This window comes from Vidua macroura, chromosome Z, assembly GCF_024509145.1.
Source record: "Vidua macroura isolate BioBank_ID:100142 chromosome Z, ASM2450914v1, whole genome shotgun sequence".
Taxonomy (NCBI): domain Eukaryota; kingdom Metazoa; phylum Chordata; class Aves; order Passeriformes; family Viduidae; genus Vidua; species Vidua macroura.
The window spans coordinates 36,393,293-36,410,931 of record NC_071611.1 but is presented as its reverse complement, the minus strand read 5'-3'; the positions used below and the strand labels follow the sequence as shown (position 1 = coordinate 36,410,931).

The 17,639-nt window shown below is 40.9% G+C and overlaps 1 protein-coding gene across 1 annotated transcript; it reads right to left on the bottom strand.

Annotated features, from left to right (window-relative positions):
- Positions 1–4,592: 4,592 nt before the first annotated feature.
- Positions 4,593–17,359, bottom strand: CCL28 (C-C motif chemokine ligand 28). Its single transcript, XM_054003392.1, has 3 exons — positions 16,304–17,359; positions 6,219–6,345; positions 4,593–5,438 (listed from the first exon to the last, which is right to left on the bottom strand). The coding sequence occupies exons 1-3, from the start codon at positions 16,365–16,367 to the stop codon at positions 5,273–5,275; spliced, it is 357 nt and encodes a 118-aa protein (XP_053859367.1). The 5' UTR covers positions 16,368–17,359; the 3' UTR covers positions 4,593–5,272.
- Between the last annotated feature and the right edge of the window lie 280 nt (positions 17,360–17,639).

Sequence of the window (17,639 nt, the reverse complement as noted above, 5' to 3'; positions counted from 1 at the left end):
GGTGGCAAAATGTTTCCTGCCACAGGGATGCCTGGATTGCCCTGGCTTTATGGAAGAGGTGCTGGGGAGCAGATGGACTGGTCCACTCCTCTACTCCCTAGGGACTCAACCGCCTGTGCACAAGGCCAGCACTGTTTCCCACATCTCACGTAGCCTGGGATGGGGCTGCCCTGGAGAAAGCAATGTGATGGAGCTCTGAGGAGCCTCCTTGGCCACCTCTTCCCTTTCACTTGGGAGCCATATTCGAACTTGGGCCATTGCCAGAAGGACAACATGAATGTGCCTGTACAGCGTGGTACAACCCTTGCTGATCCTGACCCAGTGACTTGACTTCCTAGCTTCATCTCTGACCTACTCATCTCTACAGACTTGACTGAAAACCTGGACTCTTGTTTGACCCTGTTTTGTCATCACTGGCCCTGCTCTACTTGTTTGTTTGGGCACTGTGAGAGTGTGCCCTTGGTGAGGTCACTGGCCTGCCTGCTGCCTTGTACAGCTCTGGCTGCACCTGCTCTTGCTGCTCCTGGTCATGCAAACCTGCTCACATGGGAGCCTGCACTCAGGCTGGGGGTTTCCTTCTAATAAATGTCTTACTTGCTTTCCAAATGGTGATGTCAGAATTGGGTTCTGCAAATTTTTTTGGTGCATGTATAGACAACACTAAATGCAGATCTTAAAAATGCAGAACTTCTACAGATGTCATAAAGAAACCCTACCAAAATTTCTAAGGTTAGCTTGGGGAGGTGATCCATATTATTGCTTTCTTTCCCATAGTCTATGTATCTCTACTCTCTATTTAGAGATTTACCTGGTCTTTACACTGCTAAAAGCATTGGTTTTGTCTCCTCAGGATGTTTATGGATCCAGATGCTAATTTAAAATTATATCAAGTCCAGACTTCTTCCTCTTGCAGACTGGTTTGATGACTAATCTTTTATAGCCTAAGATCTAGAACCTACTTTTTCTTATTAATCAGTGCAGTTTATTGTATAATTGTTGTCAATTGTGTTATTCTTTTTATTCAGCTTTATGACACTATTTGCTTTTCCTGCCACAGACTGTATTACAAGTGAATACTTATAAAAAATTACAATTGTTTGTTCACAAAAAAGGATCTATCTATGCTGCTTTATCTATGTTGCAACAATCTACAATTGTTTTACATTAATTTCTCATAAGGATTGCACTAAAGTTGTTGGTGACTCTTATTCCAAACCTCTTAGTTAATTATAGTTTTCTAACCAAATTATGCTCCAGATATGTGATTGCTGTATTTCCAGTCCAGCTAGTGAGAATGCAGGTCATTTCCCTTTCATGGCTGTAGAGCTTAACCAATCTGCCCAGATCAAAAATTCAAATAAAAAATTGTATTTGCTAATTGTGTTTGTTAATTTGGACTAATGCACCAAAATGAGAGCTGCACCTCAGTAACCTTAGAACTGGAAACCTGAGAAAGGACAGGTTGTTTTAATAAAATGGTACTACCAAAGAAACTCAGTATAACTCAGAATAACATTGTCTCAGAAACATGCTCAGGTGTGCTAGTCAGAAGGCAAACACATATCCTCTTCCTCTGTTAAAATCCAGACTGTTTTGGTAAAATAGGGTAGGGGTTTGAATTTGAGCCTCTATCAACATTTTTCAACTGTGTAAAAGTGTCTGGTAACTCCTAACCCAATACTGTTTTGAAAGAAAAGTGTTTGCAATCTTATGACTCTAGTCTGAGTTCTAGTTTTAAGCAAGAGTATCAAATTCAGGGTGCTGGTTTTGCTTTAATAGACCCAACAGGTTCTTTGCTTTTGTTTAGCAGTTCTTTAGCAATGCTATCTGTTATTTCTTTAAAGCATCCTTAAGACTTAGAGGCTGTCACATTAAGCTAATACCTCTTAAAATAAATTTAAAAAGTGGTTGATAATAATCTGTTAAGCTGTTTGTTAAAAATACTTAAGAGTGACTTTATTACAATTCTCAAGAATATTAATTACAAGTCTATTTTGGACTTAATTCTATGGAAGTTGCACTTCTAAGCCACTAAAATACTAACTGGTGTTTTCAAATGCATCCAGGTATGCATCTTTTAGGCACCTAAACCTCTTGAAAAGAGAGCTTTATTTGGCATTTTCAGGGAAAACAAAGTAATGTGCCCTAATAATCTCTTCCACAAAACAAGATGTTGGGATGACTTTAACAAAAAATGCATTGATTTTATTTTGTTGCCAAGTACAAAATAGCAAAGGTCAAAAATAATGCTCAGGTACAGAGAATATGAGTTAATTCAAGTGAAGATTTGGGAACAGGAAGATTTTTCTTCTACATATTTGTGTGTCAGCGTTCAGGGATAAATGAAACTGTGTGAGGCAGTGGATCTTTCAAGTGTTGTTTTGGTACTTCATATACCAATATCAGGGAAGAAAGTTTTTATTAGATTGAATGACAGGTAGAAGTTATTTCTAATTCAATTTCCAAAAGAATGCACAGGAACCAAAACTTTAAATACAGCTGGAAGCAGGGAATGGACTTTGTAATCTCATAATAGCTCAGTTTGATCTACTGATTCCAGAAGAACCTGATAGAAGACATCACACTGAAGAACTGGAAGATGTAAACAAAAATATTAAAGCCTGTCTTTAAAGTAGGTCCAGTAAATGCAAATATTACAATAAAATTTGCATTGCAGATTTGGTTGGGTCTTCAATTTCAATATGAAGAAGGAATTGCTAAATAGATAAGAATCAAAGATTTGGAGGCCAGAAAAGCTGACAGTACAAAAACTAGTTAGTAGTATCTGTACTGCTTTCCAAATGGGAGAGATAACTGCAGCTGTGCTGTGATCCTACAACTGTCAGAGGACAGATCTGCAAGCCAAGATTGCATGGAGCTTCCCAGAAGCCTGCACCTAAACCAGCATTAACCCCTTCCCTTCCCTTCCCTTCCCTTCCCTTCCCTTCCCTTCCCTTCCCTTCCCTTCCCTTCCCTTCCCTTCCCTTCCCTTCCCTTCCCTTCCCTTCCCTTCCCTTCCCTTCCCTTCCCTTCCCTTCCCTTCCCTTCCCTTCCCTTCCCTTCCCTTCCCTTCCCTTCCCTTCCCTTCCCTTCCCTTCCCTTCCCTTCCCTTCCCTTCCCTTCCCTTCCCTTCCCTTCCCTTCCCTTCCCTTCCCTTCCCTTCCCTTCCCTTCCCTTCCCTTCCCTTCCCTTCCCTTCCCTTCCCTCAGTTTGGGAAGGTTGCTCCATACTCTAATCCTGTGAAATGGTCTCTCCCATAGCACAGCCATGGAAATTAGTCCATGCTTTAGTCAGTATGTTTATACTCTCAAAAGGTCACTGGTTGCATTGATGGTACCACACTGAGGAGCTGAGATGCCATCATAAACCCACCTAGAAATCTGAGGGAAGCAAGAAGGTTCAAAATCTGAAATGCAGAGCAGAACATGAGGAAGAAAATGGAACTGCCAGAACGAGTAATATGCTGATGCCATATTGTAAAGTGCTTCAGCAGTTTTGCATTCCTGGTGCTCTGCTGAGCTGGGCCCAGGGGGTTTGGATTCTGTGTGAGACCCATTAGCTAATTATCCATGTAGTGTAATAGGGCAAATGAAATGGTGGAAAAGCGTGTGCCATTTCAGCTTGCATTAGACAGGGTCACATCCTCTGCCTCAGCAGTGTGCCAAGCACAGCTTTGGGAGGAAGAGCCTCTGTGCAGGCTCAGAGTCAGAGAGGGCAGACCCAGCTCCTGCTCCCAGAAGCAGGCTTCCTGCTATTCCAGCAGGCAGAGGGTGGAGCTATGCCAGTGTACATGCTGTACAAAATATTCCCTAGATTCTCGAAGAAGAGTTATATCAGTTGCCTCATCCCTGTCAGAAGGCAGTTGGCTCATAAGAGCAGTAATTGTTTCTCTTATCTGTTTTGGAGGGAGTCAGGTTTCTTTCACCAGATTTGCATCTGTAGGAGTATGCTGTTTATCTCTAGTGACCTTGCTGTGGTTATTCGTCTTCTTTCTTATTTAGGGAACCTACCAGCAGCTGCTTCTATCCCCTGTCATCAGCCTTGCTTTCTTTCATGCTTGCAGGATGTAGTTTTACATAAAAATTTCAAAGTAAACACTAGAGGCAACTCAGAGGAGTTAATTTAAGTCAAATGCAGTGATTGAAAAAAACCCAGTAATGCTAGGAGAAGAGGAGAAAGAGCAGAGTTGTGCTGCTATATTAAGTATTTTTGGCTCATGAGATGTGTGCACTCTATGACACCTACTCTTTTAAAAACCTCTCTTCTCCCTCATTTGCGGCTTTCTGTATACATGTCTGTGAGGAGAAGTGCTGTTGATGAGAAGTCTTTGTGGAAATACTAAATTACTTTGAAGTTTCCAAGGAAGGAGGGAGGGAATACAGACTGTGCCACACAGGAGAAGGCAGTACTGTACAGTGGAAGGGAGGCTATGGAGTGGGTGGCCAGACTGTCATCATTGCTTGGGTTTCTAGTCTTTGGGAAAAGGCCTTGAGGGGCAGACATAATCCTCAGCCTTAATTATGAGAAATTCTGCAAAGAGAGTAGGAAGGACCCATCTGAAGGATCTGAGTATTTGAATGAAGAAAATTGAATGAACAAAAGCAATAGCAATGATCTTTATTGCATATCTCTAAGTGCCACACTTTGAGTCCTGTGAAGAGGATCACTGAAATAATATTTCATGATAGAAACAGCTGGGAGCAGAGATTGTTTAAAACAGGTAAAAGATGTGGTTTTGGCAAACAAGCTGGAAGTATCTTGTAATTTTTGTAAAGTGTTAGTAAAACTATGTAAAATGAAGAAAAAAAGAAAGATTAATGACTGGAAGAATATGAACAAAACAGGCAACAGCAGAAAGATGATTGCAGACAGGGAAGAATAGGGATCAAGTATAGTACTGGGAAAAAATGGAGGAATGAGAAGGAACAGCATGTTAAAACAGAAGTCACAGGGGAGGTTGCCATAAAAGCAGAGTGAGAGAGAGGAAGATTTAAGTCTGCCAAAAGATCCAGGAGGTACTGTGAGCACTTGCTACAAAACATTACCAGGAACATATTGTCATTTGTCTGATAGTCTGATCAGCATTATTCTGAGTACAGGTGATGTCTTCTGCCTCTGCTTTCTCTAGCACATAGAGATTTGAAAAGTCATTTTAATGCTACAATCATCCATCACTAATGAAATCTGGTATCCTTGCCCACAGTGCCATATGCCACAGAATCTTCATCATGGATCATGTTGCTTCATTTTGCTTCATTTTGCTTCATCTTGCTTAATTTTGCTGCTGCTTCTGTTCTTTCTGTTTGGTAATTCTGGTTCTTCTCTGCTTTCTGACATTAAATTTGCTTCTGTGAATCTTGTGCTTCATCTTCTTCATCATCTTTTTGACTTTTCTATTCCATGGATTCACACAGAACTTTCTGCCTTTCATGTGGAGACTAACATTGAAAAAGATGGTTGTCAGTTTCACAGAAAAAAAAGTAAAAATCCCAGCTTTTAAAAATCATCATAATTATCACTCACCTATGAAGACCACAAAGTTAGACTTGGATAATCTTAAATTATATTTTATGCTGTGTTTATTAATTTTTTTTCTCATTTCAAATACTTTAGGATCTAAGTTTTAGCTGATTAAACTTACATTCCAAAATCTGAAAAAAGGTTTAACTGCTTCAGTAGTAAAGGCTTTAATACTTTAGTGCAAAAAGAACCACAGTGCAAAGCAGTATTTCTATGGCCAATAAATAAGCAGACTACTGTGTAGTTATTATGACTGTCATGATTATCATGCGAAAGTCCAGAAAATGTACCAATTTAATCCAAATGATGTGATATTGTAGCAGAAGAAAAAAAAAAAAAAACCTAGATATAGTTTATGTACAGAAGTAAAGCTGATTTAATGAGTTTAGGCAAGGATTTTAGGGGTAAATAATTGGAAAGAGCAGAAAAGTCTTAATGCAAATGCGAAATTTTTCAGTTCTGAAAATAAAGCAAGTGTCAATGAAAGCTGAATAATATTCAGTATTATTAGTGAAAAAATAATTAATTTTTAACAATCAAGTTTAAATAGCACAAGGAAGGACAGTTCTTAAATCACATACAACATTGTTTTCTGAATTTGTGTTAGCTTTCCAAGATTCTACTTATTTAAATGCTGTGTAATAGGTTTTAACTTGAAGTATCCCTTTCACAGTGAACAACACAAAAATATCTCTTACATAACAGCCTCTAGGTGACACAGGCCACCAGCTTTCTGGATTTCAAATCTCTCCACTCTTCTGAGAATTCCTTTGGAAATTTCATCTGAAATTTTCATGCAACAGTTAAAGGCCCCAGGAAACAAAGCTAAAAAGAGGAGTAGCAATGTTAGAAACAACACAGATATAAGAGGGATAACTTATAATTTGATTGCACAAAATCGCAGAGGGGTTGAGATTGGAAGGCACTGCTGGAAGTCATCTAGTGCAGCTCTCTGCTCAAGCAGGGCCATCTGGTCTCTGGGTCCTGCTTGAGCTCTACTCCCAGCCCCTGATAATGTGGTTAGCTTAATTAACTCCATTCTATAAGACCCTACCAGCCCCAGGCCTGCCATCATTGCTTCTCAGATGCATGACTTAGCATTTCCCCTTGTTTCCTGAATTTCTTCTCTGCCCATTTCTATGTCAGCAAAACCATGTGGTGCACCAGCTACTGCTCCCAGTTTGTTATCATCTGCAAACATGCCGCAGGCACATTTTGTTCCGTTATCCAGGTCTTTAATGAAGGTGCTGAACTCAGTTGTCTCCCACAGTGACCCCTAGGGTTTATGGCACCGATTACAACCCCCTGGATCTGGTCCTTCGTTCATTTCTCTGTCTGCCTCAATCTTTACTTGTCTATCCTATGCTTTGTCAGCTTGTCTATGATGGTATTACAAGAGACAGTAATCAAAGCCTTTTCTGAAGTCAAGGTACACAAAGCCCATGTCTCTCTTCCTGACCAATAAGGTAGTCACTACTGGAGATGGCTACCAGGTTGGTCAAGCATGATGTCCCCTTCATAAATACATGCTGACCACTCGTGATGACTATCTTGTCTTTCAGATCTTGGGAAATCCTGTCTTGGAGAATTTTCTTCATCACCTTCCCAGGGACTGAGATGATGTTTAGCAGCCTATAGTTCTCTGGATCTTCCTTCTTGCTCTACTTGAGGATAGGAGTAATACTTGCTCTCTTTCAATCTTCAGGAACCTCTCCCACTTGCCATGAATGTTCAAAGGTAACTGACAGTAGCCTCACAATGACAATCAACCAGCTTCCACAGCACTGGTTGTGGTCCATCCTGTTTGTCCTGTGGCCTTACATATGTTTAGTTTTTAAAAGTGCTCTCTAGTTTGGTCCTTCTCCACTGACAATAAATCATCCTTGCTGCAAACATTCCCTCTGGTGCCAGAAACCTGGGACTCTTGTTCGTTTGCCTAGTTTGCATGGTAAAGGGTAAGACTAAGAAAGTGTTGAGTGCCTCAGCCTTATCCGTGTAATTTGTTACCAGTTTCTCTGTCCAATTTAGCAGTGTGTTTTGGTATTCACTCCTCTTTCTTTTGTTATTTATATACTTACGGAACATTTTGTCACATGTCACATTCCCTGACAGATTCTACTCCAGCTCAGCTTTGTCTTTATCTTTCCTAACAGCATTCCTGCATAATCAGACAACCTTATACTCCACTTGGGTCACCTGGCCCTGCTTCCACCCCTTTGTTCCACACATTGTTTTTATGTTCTGATGCAGTTAAAAGCTCTGAGGACATCCAGCCAGGCCTCCTGCTGGGTTTCTATTTGTCAGGACAGACCTTTCTAATGTTTGGAGGGGGTGACCCTTGAACATCAGCCAGCTCTGCTTGACCTCTCTTCTATACAGGAAAACATTCCATGGGATTCTTCCAAACTTGTGAAGAGGTTGTAAATGAGCTCTTATTAAATTGAGGGCCATGATCTTGCTTTTTGCCCTGCTCCCTTCTCCTAGAATCCCGAACTCCACCACTTTATGGACACTGTAGCCAGTGCTGCCTCTTATTTCATGCCCCTGACTAGATCTGCCCTGTTTGCAAGTATCTCAACCACCTGAGTGCTTTTCTGTGCCAGTTCCTTGATTACTTGTTGTGGAAGAGGTCATCAATGCACATCAAAGTTTGTGGATTGCTTCAGCACTGTTGTATTGCCCTTCCAGCAGATATCAGCATGGGTAAAGTCACCCATGAAGACTAAGGCCTATGAATAAATATGAGGATTTTTCCAGCTGTTTGAAGAAGGCCTCAGCTTCTTCTTCCTGGTCAGGAGGTCTATAGCAGACCCCCACACTACCAGATCACCCCTGTTGGTCTGCCCACTGATCCTGACCTGTAAGCTCTCAGCCAGCTCATCCTTCATCCCTAGGCAGAGTCCATGCATTCCTGCTGCTCTCTTGCTTAAAGGACAACTCCCTCTCCTTACCTTCCAGCCTGCTGTTCCTAAAAGCCCATATCCCTCAGCTGCAGCACAGCAGTGACATGAGCCACCCCTGAGCACATCCCTGAGCCCAGTGAGGTCCAAGCCCTGCACCTGCAGCCACTTTTCATGCTCCTGTTTGCTCTCCATGCCGCATGCCTGAGCAGAAGGGCAGTTCCGAGTGCTAGTTATCAAGGGCTAGTAATCTTCACAATTTGTGTGGTGAGATACTGTCCTCTCCATTTCTCCCACGAGAGATTGGTGGTTTAAATAAGTTTCCTTCACCCCTCCTGATGCATGCATATGTAAAGGCTTGTTACAGTAATATAAAAGTAATTTTAAAAGATTTATTTTTGCTTGTGGAAGATCACCAACATTAATGACAGGAGTATAATTTAAAAGCTCTGCCTTTTTAGGTTAAAACAGGCCCATTATCTTTTGTTGTCTTTTTGAAATGATAAATGCTCTTGCTGGGCTTTGTGTTTTCTTTTACCCCAAGGACTCCCATGGTTGAATGTGTCTCCACTATGGAATTATCTCCTGCACATTTTTCCTGTTCGCTAATACCATCTTAAAAATAAAAAGTCGATGAACTTTAAAAAGCAAATTGCAAATCTAGGTGGGCTTTTATTTTTTAAGAAAAATACTAACATATTGGGGCTTGATTTTCTTTTGTGCTAGCAAAGAAATAGATCTTCTAAAATGGATTTCCTCCACTAGCTCAAGGACAAGCAAAGCTGTATTGCTCAGGGATTTATCTAGGATGAAGGTCTCAAGATTAAACCCACTCTTCAAAATGAGCACAGCAAGGACCCCTGGGTCCCAGACCTTGAACTAATCTGGGAGAAGTGGAGAATCTTCTTCCTATTTGTTTTCATTTTTCTTCCTATCCATGCTTTCCCTAAGTAATAATTTAGCCTTGAATGCAAGAGTCATGAGCTAGAAAAAAAAAAGGATGGAGAATCATTTTCAGCTTCTGTAAGCAGAAGATAAGTCTGTTTAAAAATTTTCCTGTAAGCAAGACAATTGTGTGCTCTTCTTACAAGAGTACTTGCTGAGTGCTGGAATAACAGATGCTGGCACAGCTGTAGCAGTGAGCTTGAGCAGCCAGCAATGGAGCTGGAGTCTTCGGAGAGCACTCACACTGCCCACTGCTGCTTACAGGGGGATTTTGTATCTGTGGGGCTGATGACAGGGCCCTGGGATCTCACAGTCAGAAGGGAGGTGCAAAGACAGAAGCTGGCTCTGCAGTTGTCTCCTCAGCAACCCAGAGAGGAGGGCTATAAATAATCATATGGTGCAGAAGGACTAATTAAGTGTTGAGTGCTACCTGTGTTATTTCCCCATTGTCCTTTGTTTTTCTCTCTTCAACAGCATACTTCTTGTGAAGCAAGTTAATTGAGGTTCACAAATGGAAATTCAGCTCATTGAGCACCACTAAGTTTAAGGTTTTTTCTGGGTTCTCAAGATAGAGTTGGTAAAACTAAAGTTTTGTCACTGCTAGTCAGCTCCTGACAGAAGAATTCTGTCAGATGAAAACTTAAGCCAGGGTAATTCTATTATCAACTCTGTCTGATGTTGCCTGCTGTGCTTTTTAGAGAGGTCTACTCCAGTTCTTCTTTGGGGTCTAGTAAACTAAAATACTTGGCAAGACCAGTACTACCAGCTTCTGTAGAATGGCTGAATATTACAGGAGGTGTTAGGGAGAGTCAGCTGTCCCCTGAGCTATTCCTCAACTGGTTTTGCTGATGCTTGACTACCTCTTGCACTCATCCTACTTTAGGTACTTAAAAGCATCCCTTGCTTTGATACTCAGATCAGAACTATCAGTATTGCACTTTACAGTGCACTATATAGCACCATGTTAGCCATTTATATGCTTTATAACTGAAAATTATTAAATTAGCATTGATGTACTTTTATAGCTTTGTAAGGAAAAACATACACAGCATCAACCAAGGAAAAGAAAGCAAAACTCCTGATGCATCCAGGTGGGCTTGTCTCACTGGCCATTTCTGACTGACAGCCCTTTTGCAAAAATCTTAACCAACAGGAATTGCATCCTTTAGCAACTTGTTTATAACTGCATATTTAGACACCACTTACATGACCAGAGATGCCATTTTAGAGCAAATTCAATCACCCACTGCTCAGTCTTTGACCCGGAGCATTGGGTGCCACTGACATCCAGCCCATGCAGCTGTACAAAAGCTGTGCCCTGCAGCTGTGAGCACAGGCAGCAGTGGGCTGCATGTGAAACTGGGGAATGCCCCAGCAAAAATCAGGCTGAAATTCTGCAAAAAATGTAAATAATTGGTGCTAAACAGGCAAGAGCATTTCTTAGGGACATTGAGAGCCTGCTAGTACATTTTTATTAGAGGTATGTGCCTGGGAAGGCTTTCTTGCTTTCACATGTATGTGTTCCTGGAGGAATTCTGATGTGCACTGGTTTTTTTAATGAAAAAGAAGCTGCCACAATTAATTTTTGTTTACATTTTTTATTATGTGTATGAAAGCACAGCTACAATATGGAAAAGAGAAATTGATAATTTGTGAGTCGTAGATGAATGCATGGCATGAAGGTCTTTCTGTCAGAGAACATGGAAGTGTCACCAGCAACCTTCTGCTGACAGAGGCACGTACAGGATCTTTTTTTCCTGTGTATGAAGTATGAGAGTAGTGAGCCAAGGAAATCCTGTAATTCCCTAGAGCCCAGAAAAACTGATGCTGCTCTCATGGAGCACTGAGCCATCCTGCAGCTCCATTGTTACTATAACTTCATTCTAATCCTGTAAGTGGGAAGAAATTAGGAGGTAATCCTAAAGCAAGAGAATAATTTTGGCCCAACCCAGGGCCATTTTTTTTTTTTTGGTGGTTTCATCAATTTGATAAGGGTTATTAGTAATTGTTGATCTAAACAGTAGTTAAAAGGAAAGAACTGTGGGTTTGCACATGGATGTTGGCATGGCCTTTTTTGTGCCATTTATCAGTCAATAGGATTTTTTCAGTGCTGCTGATTTAATTTGTCTCTATTGCTCAGTGACATAGTAAGAAATACATAGCAGCTTACCCAAAAATTATTTAGACCTGTTGTCTGACACAGACTCTTAAAGTTAAAGGAACTGCTGAAAGGATTAAGCTTAGTGGTGGATCTTGAGACAGAAGGGATTCTTCTGCTGTTATTTTAGCAAGTGATATTATCTATTTTGGTATTTCTTCCCTGGGAACTCTCTCCAGGGAATTACCTGTTGTTTTCAAAGTTATTTAGAAAAAGAAAAAAAAAAAGGAAATAAAAAAGAAAAGAAATGTGAAAGTTGTCCAAGTTGTCCCTGCACAGGAAAGAAGGGGTTGGAACTGAATGAGCTTTAAGGTCTCTTTCAAACCAAACCATTCTATGACTGAAGTGGAGTACTTGGGAATGGAGCACAGTGAAAACAAAGCCTCTCATGGAACAAGACCTCCATGGGTACTGTCCATTATATCTGTCTTTACATTTTAGTTGATCAGTATCAAATCTCTTTGACTGTCCAAAACTTTCTTTTTTCATTTCCTCTCTGCTATCTGGCCAAACTTAGTCTATAGAAAAATTTGTTTTACCCGTCTGCTCTACTTTTTTCATTGTCATTCTCAAACTTGAGAGCCACATGTTAATCAGCCAGAGAAGGCTGGTTGTCTAGGGTTCAGGCAAAAAAGGCTAAAAAAAAAAAAGAGATATTGGTGCATGCTTGGTTTCTGGGACCACAAAGAACTTTTCTGTCCTTCTTCAGTTTCAAGCTGATATTCCTAGATTTGCCAAGTCTTTTAGGAAAACTGTCGTGCCTGATGCAGAGCCCACCTGTGGCACACTGGGAGTGTGCCAGGCTCTTGTACTGCTCTTCTCTGCAATTTCCCTCCTCTGGCAGGGGCTAGGCAGAGCATTGGTAAGGACAGACATGGAAGTTGGTGGTTCTGCCAGCCTCTTCCATAGAGAATTTTACATGGCAGGGCAGGTCTTTGCCTCATGAAGGAGGGCCAGATGGAGGAAAAAAGAGGACATGATGCCCCATGGAAACAGATGGTGAGTGATGGAGCCATTGTGCCCCCAACCCCTGTGCTTGCTTTTAACTATTGGTTTAATTTTGGTCTCTTTTGACTAAACATGATAAAGAAAAGCTGTGCTTTAAGTGAGAACAGTAGGGAAAGCATTTTTCCTTCCTTTCTCCATTTCTACTCCAGACCCCACCCAGCTGCCTTAGGCAGGACTTGTGCAGCTCTTTTCTTCACAAGTTTCACTCCAGCAGTTAGTGTTTTGACCAGGCCTTTGGTGGTCCCTCCTGAATCCTGCTGGCAGTGCACAGGAGCTTGTCTACCCCTGGCAGAGTACCTGGTTCACCTTTGTGAACTGGACTGCTTCAGTGAAAAGCCATGATGTACTTATTCCTTCATGTAACCAAGAAAACCAGGACAGTTCTTGAATTAACACAAAATGAGGGAGCCCAGCAAATATGGGTGACATTATCAAGCAGGATGGGGTCCCCCCAGCACTTTGTGTGGTCTGAGGGAAAGCATCTCTTGCACAGTGAGATCCATGCATCTGAGGCACTTTCTGTTTCTATGCTGAAATGTAAGCTGCTAATTGTGCCTCAAGTTCACCCTGAACGGTTGCAACTCTGCACATATTGCACAAGTTTGGCACACCTGTGCTATTAGCAGCAGGCATTAGTGTTTCCTAATGGAATTATTTTGTGGTTGCGAAGTAGGCTTTGTATATCTGTAAAGAAAACCCACACAACTTTGCATTGATTAACTGTATTACCATCTTGCTTAGTCAGAACATGGTGTTTATTAATACACTCTGGTATCAGTACAGCCATTTCCACAGACGAGTTGCAGCACTTAGTCCCATGTTGTTGGTTTATGGGCATAGAATCCAGGCTCTGCCCTTGAAGGGAAATGTATTATCAAATCCCCTACACATGATATTAACTATGGTAAGGCAGCTTATTTAGCAGTCATTTCATAAAGCTGCCAGAAAGTGTTTCATTTAAAACAAACTTGAGGCTATTTTAGAAGTCCAGCACCTCAAGGCAGGTCTTTTCATCTTAACCTAAAGCAAGCCAATAACTATTTCATTATACATAAGACTCTGATCCTGGTTGACAGGTGAACAAAGCCAGATGCTAGAATTCTTGGGAAATGCAGCATAGACATAGACTGTGAAAACAAAAAGGTTGCTTAATAGCTAGACTTGAGAGGGGAACTCAAATGTTGAAAAATATTCCCATGCATCATACTGTTTTAACATGGTAATGCACACAGTTAAAGCACAATTCTGAGACAGTTTAAAAAAAGATAGAAGGGATTCTAAGCTATAACCATATAACCATAAACAATAATACATAAATCTAAGAAAACATACTATACAAAGAATAAATATAATTGAAGTTATGGGGTGATGCTTCTCCTGTTTTGCTATGAGGACTGCTGTTAATATGGACATTTTCAAAGCTGGAAGGCTGACTGGAGATGGACAGATTGGTATTTCCTATAGGTCAGGATTTTAGGATGGCGTTTTGTCCATCAAATCATGATCAGTTTGCAAGCTGACTGTCTCCATACAACATCCTTGGTGCTTGGGTTACTGAGAATCAAAGAAATGCAGGCTGAAAATTGGCAATACAGAGTGTAATACTGATGTGATTAAAAAGCCAGTAATATCTACTGCCTTACCAGAAGGGGAAATTTCTGCTATTCCTAGCAAAAACAAACGTAACAATATCTTGCATATTAAGATGCAAAAAGAAGCAGTCATGTAAACATAAATCTGGTTTGTTTCTATAAAGAAACACATTTTGATATGAGGGAACCCATCTCCCACATTGCACAGACATTATTGGAATACCTTCAGTAGGATAAGTGCAGATGACTCCTTTGGGAAGTCTCAGACAGTCTTATTTGGTTGTTATTCCTATGGTGTAGCATCAAACATTTGATTAGGATGCTGTTACTGTATGTGAATTACCAAATTTCTCCTTTCATGTCTTCAAGATGAAATACATGTAGGAGCTTCCAGAAGAGAACTTTTGTCTTCTCAAATTGAAATTCAAACCAACCATCTTTGGAATAAGCTCTGTTGTCCAGCCTGCTGCATACTTCATGCAGTGCTGCCTCCTTCACTGTGTGTGTGGCACCCGGTAAATCCCTGGCACTGAGATGTGATCATGGAAGATTACTGGGATTTTTGAAGTAAAATTGCAAAAACTTATTTTGAATTATATTATGGGAAATGGGGGTAGAGGGGTAGAGTTTGTGGAGGGGGAAATCCCCACCACACTCTACAGAATACCTTGATCTTTTTTTCTGACCTTGCCTGGCTGGGCCATACTTGAGCCTATAGCTAGGTGTGATTTTGGACAATAGATGGCTTTCCTGGCCTCTGTCAACAGCTGCCAATTCACATCCACAAGCAAAAGGAACTTCTGCAAGTACCAGCCCAGATCTTACTTGTAAGTCTACTGTCACCCTGAAATAAATGGATGCATAATGGTGAGCCTAAGAAGCCTAGGAGTGGTAGCCTAGGAAGAGTTAAGCCCAAATCTGGTTTAGCTCAGGTAGGTTGTGTCTGTAACCCAGCCAGCCACCTGAATTTCTGCATATTTTTATTGTGGGTTCTGCCATTTGAGTATTGTAGTCAAGTATGGAGCATGTCTGTTTGAGGAAAAATGGGTGTTAAAGGCATTTCAGCTGTGGTTCAATGTAAAAGAACACATTCTGAGAGAACCTTTACTTTGACCTGTGCATGTATGTGTCAGTTCTATTGCGCAAGACCTTGCTGACTGGCCAGATCATATATCTAGACCAAAAGCACTTGCAGAGCATTCCCATGGCAGCAGGTGCAGTGGCCATTTTAACAGCATAAAATTCTAATGCAGATTTTGTCCATGTGTTGTCTAAATCTTCAAGGAATTCCACAATTCCTACTCCTACTGAAGCCAGCAGAGCCTGAGAAAGGATCGTCCTGAAGAAAGTGCTCCAGAATCTGAGTAACCTTCTCTGTGAACGCAGTCTATTTTACAGTAAAAAATGACAAAGAAAAAGTAAGGATTTAAGCACAGCATTGCCTAGATGGTTCTGAAAACTTCTAAAGTTGTTTAATGTTTTTTTTTTTTTTTTTTTTTAAGTTTAAAGTGAAGTTTAATTTTTAAGTGTTATTAGATCTCCTGAATCCTTGAGACATGCTGCATTGAACAGAGAGCAAAGTTGCATGCAAAATTGCTTTTCTGCTGAGAGAAATCTGTTACTGGAAGTTTGTCATAAAAAGTTTTTTTGAAATCTCTGCCACCCAGGGCAACTTCACTTTAAAGAAAAAAGACCAAGTGACTTTCTAAACACATTTCCTCTGGGAAGCTTGAAAAGGAGGAATTTACACCTGAACTTGAGAGATCCCTTTGAACAAATACTGACATTTTACCTCGGGAAATCACTGGTTTAAAGGTCTTACATCTTCAGCAGCTAAAATCTTCTTGATAATGTTTCCTATGACAAATAGCTCACATGGATTTTCCTTGCTCAAGCCACTTCACAGATTTATATTGTGCTCACACCTGTTGTGGAAACATCAGGTTTGCAGAGGAAATTCTCAGGTGAAGCCCTGAATCCACTGAAAATGTGAATTGCTCTGTGCAGTTAAGACACCCAAGTTCAACTTTTTGAAGAAAAGCAGCATTTAAGCTATTGCCTCTGATCCTGTGCAGAGCTGCAGAGGCTCAAGCAGACATAGTTCCAGGTAGGCACACTTCAGGTATTTTTATCTTTAAGAGACTAAAGTATAGAAATAGATAAAGTACAATTTTACTTACTCTCAGACGTCTGACTAACTGTGACTGCTAGAACAACCAAAACCGTGACAAATTTCACATCCATTCCTCCTTGGAGCTGCGGGAGCACAGCCACGGAGCAGGTGGTGAGCTGCAGGACTAACACCTAACACCTGACCCTACCTACTGGCTGCTGGGGATGAATGTCCTTAAAGCCCCACCCTGAGCAGCAGCTTGGCATCAGTTCTGTCCTGTGTGGCACTATGGACTTCAGCAGGATTCCTCCTCTTACGTGAAGATGTGTGGTTCAGTTTTTGCCAGATGGGAAGACAGGCTGTATTCCACACAGTTCCCCAAGAAGGTACTGCCTTACAGCCAGATCCTCGCAGTCCTTCTCACAGCAACAGCAACAGACTTGCCAAGGGTAGGAGTACTGCAGAAACAAGTACTTGCAGGATTGAGGATTAAGAAAAAAAACTTTCTGCTATTAGGTGTCACCTGCACAGAAGCTACATGTGCAATGCTGTGGGCCAAACCTGCTGTAGTACAAAAAATTCAACCTCAAGGAGACCTCAGCCTTGCCCTAGCTTTGCGTTTGACCTAGGCATTTTCAGTCTGTAAGGACCATGTTATTCCTGTCACACTTGGCTTTCAGCACTGTTTTGAAGCTTCCAAACCTTTAAAAATATTACTGTGTGGTTTCAGTCTGAACTGAGCACAGTGGCTGTAAGAGTAGCAAGCAGCTGCTGTATTCCACCACAGGCAGTGCAGTGAAGGCTGCCTACTTTGACCTTTCCCAGGGCTGAACTAGAAAATCAGTCTGGGAATTTCCTACCTATTCAACCAAGCTCATCTTTGCTTTGTCTCATTACATCATTCTTACTATTCCTAAATTTTCAGACCACAAGGTAGAAGAAATTGCTAACCTCGGGGACTTTAGTCTATACTTGCACTGTCCCAACACTGGTTTTGCAATTTCTTCTAATAATAAATTAATAAAGTGCAATCAACCTTTCCGACTATCAGTCTTTTACTTCACAGCTGTTTGTTTCTGCTGTTCACTGTTATCTACCAGAATAAGAGACCAGGGCAAATCCAGACTACTACACTTTGAAATAAAAGTCTAAAATGAAAAAGAGTAGAAGATAATCATGTGTGTTGTTTAAAGTATGATTTTGAGGAAGTCATTTATGTTGAAATCAGCAAGTTGATTCATGTAGTTTATAACAGCTACACCATCCTGGCCAAAACTAAGACAGATCACAACAGCTTTATTAACCTGAACCTACATAAGGACAAGAATATTAGCAGCATTATTGTTCTTCAAAGTAGCATGCGGAGGAAAAAACTAGATTAAAAGAAATATAGTAAGACAGCT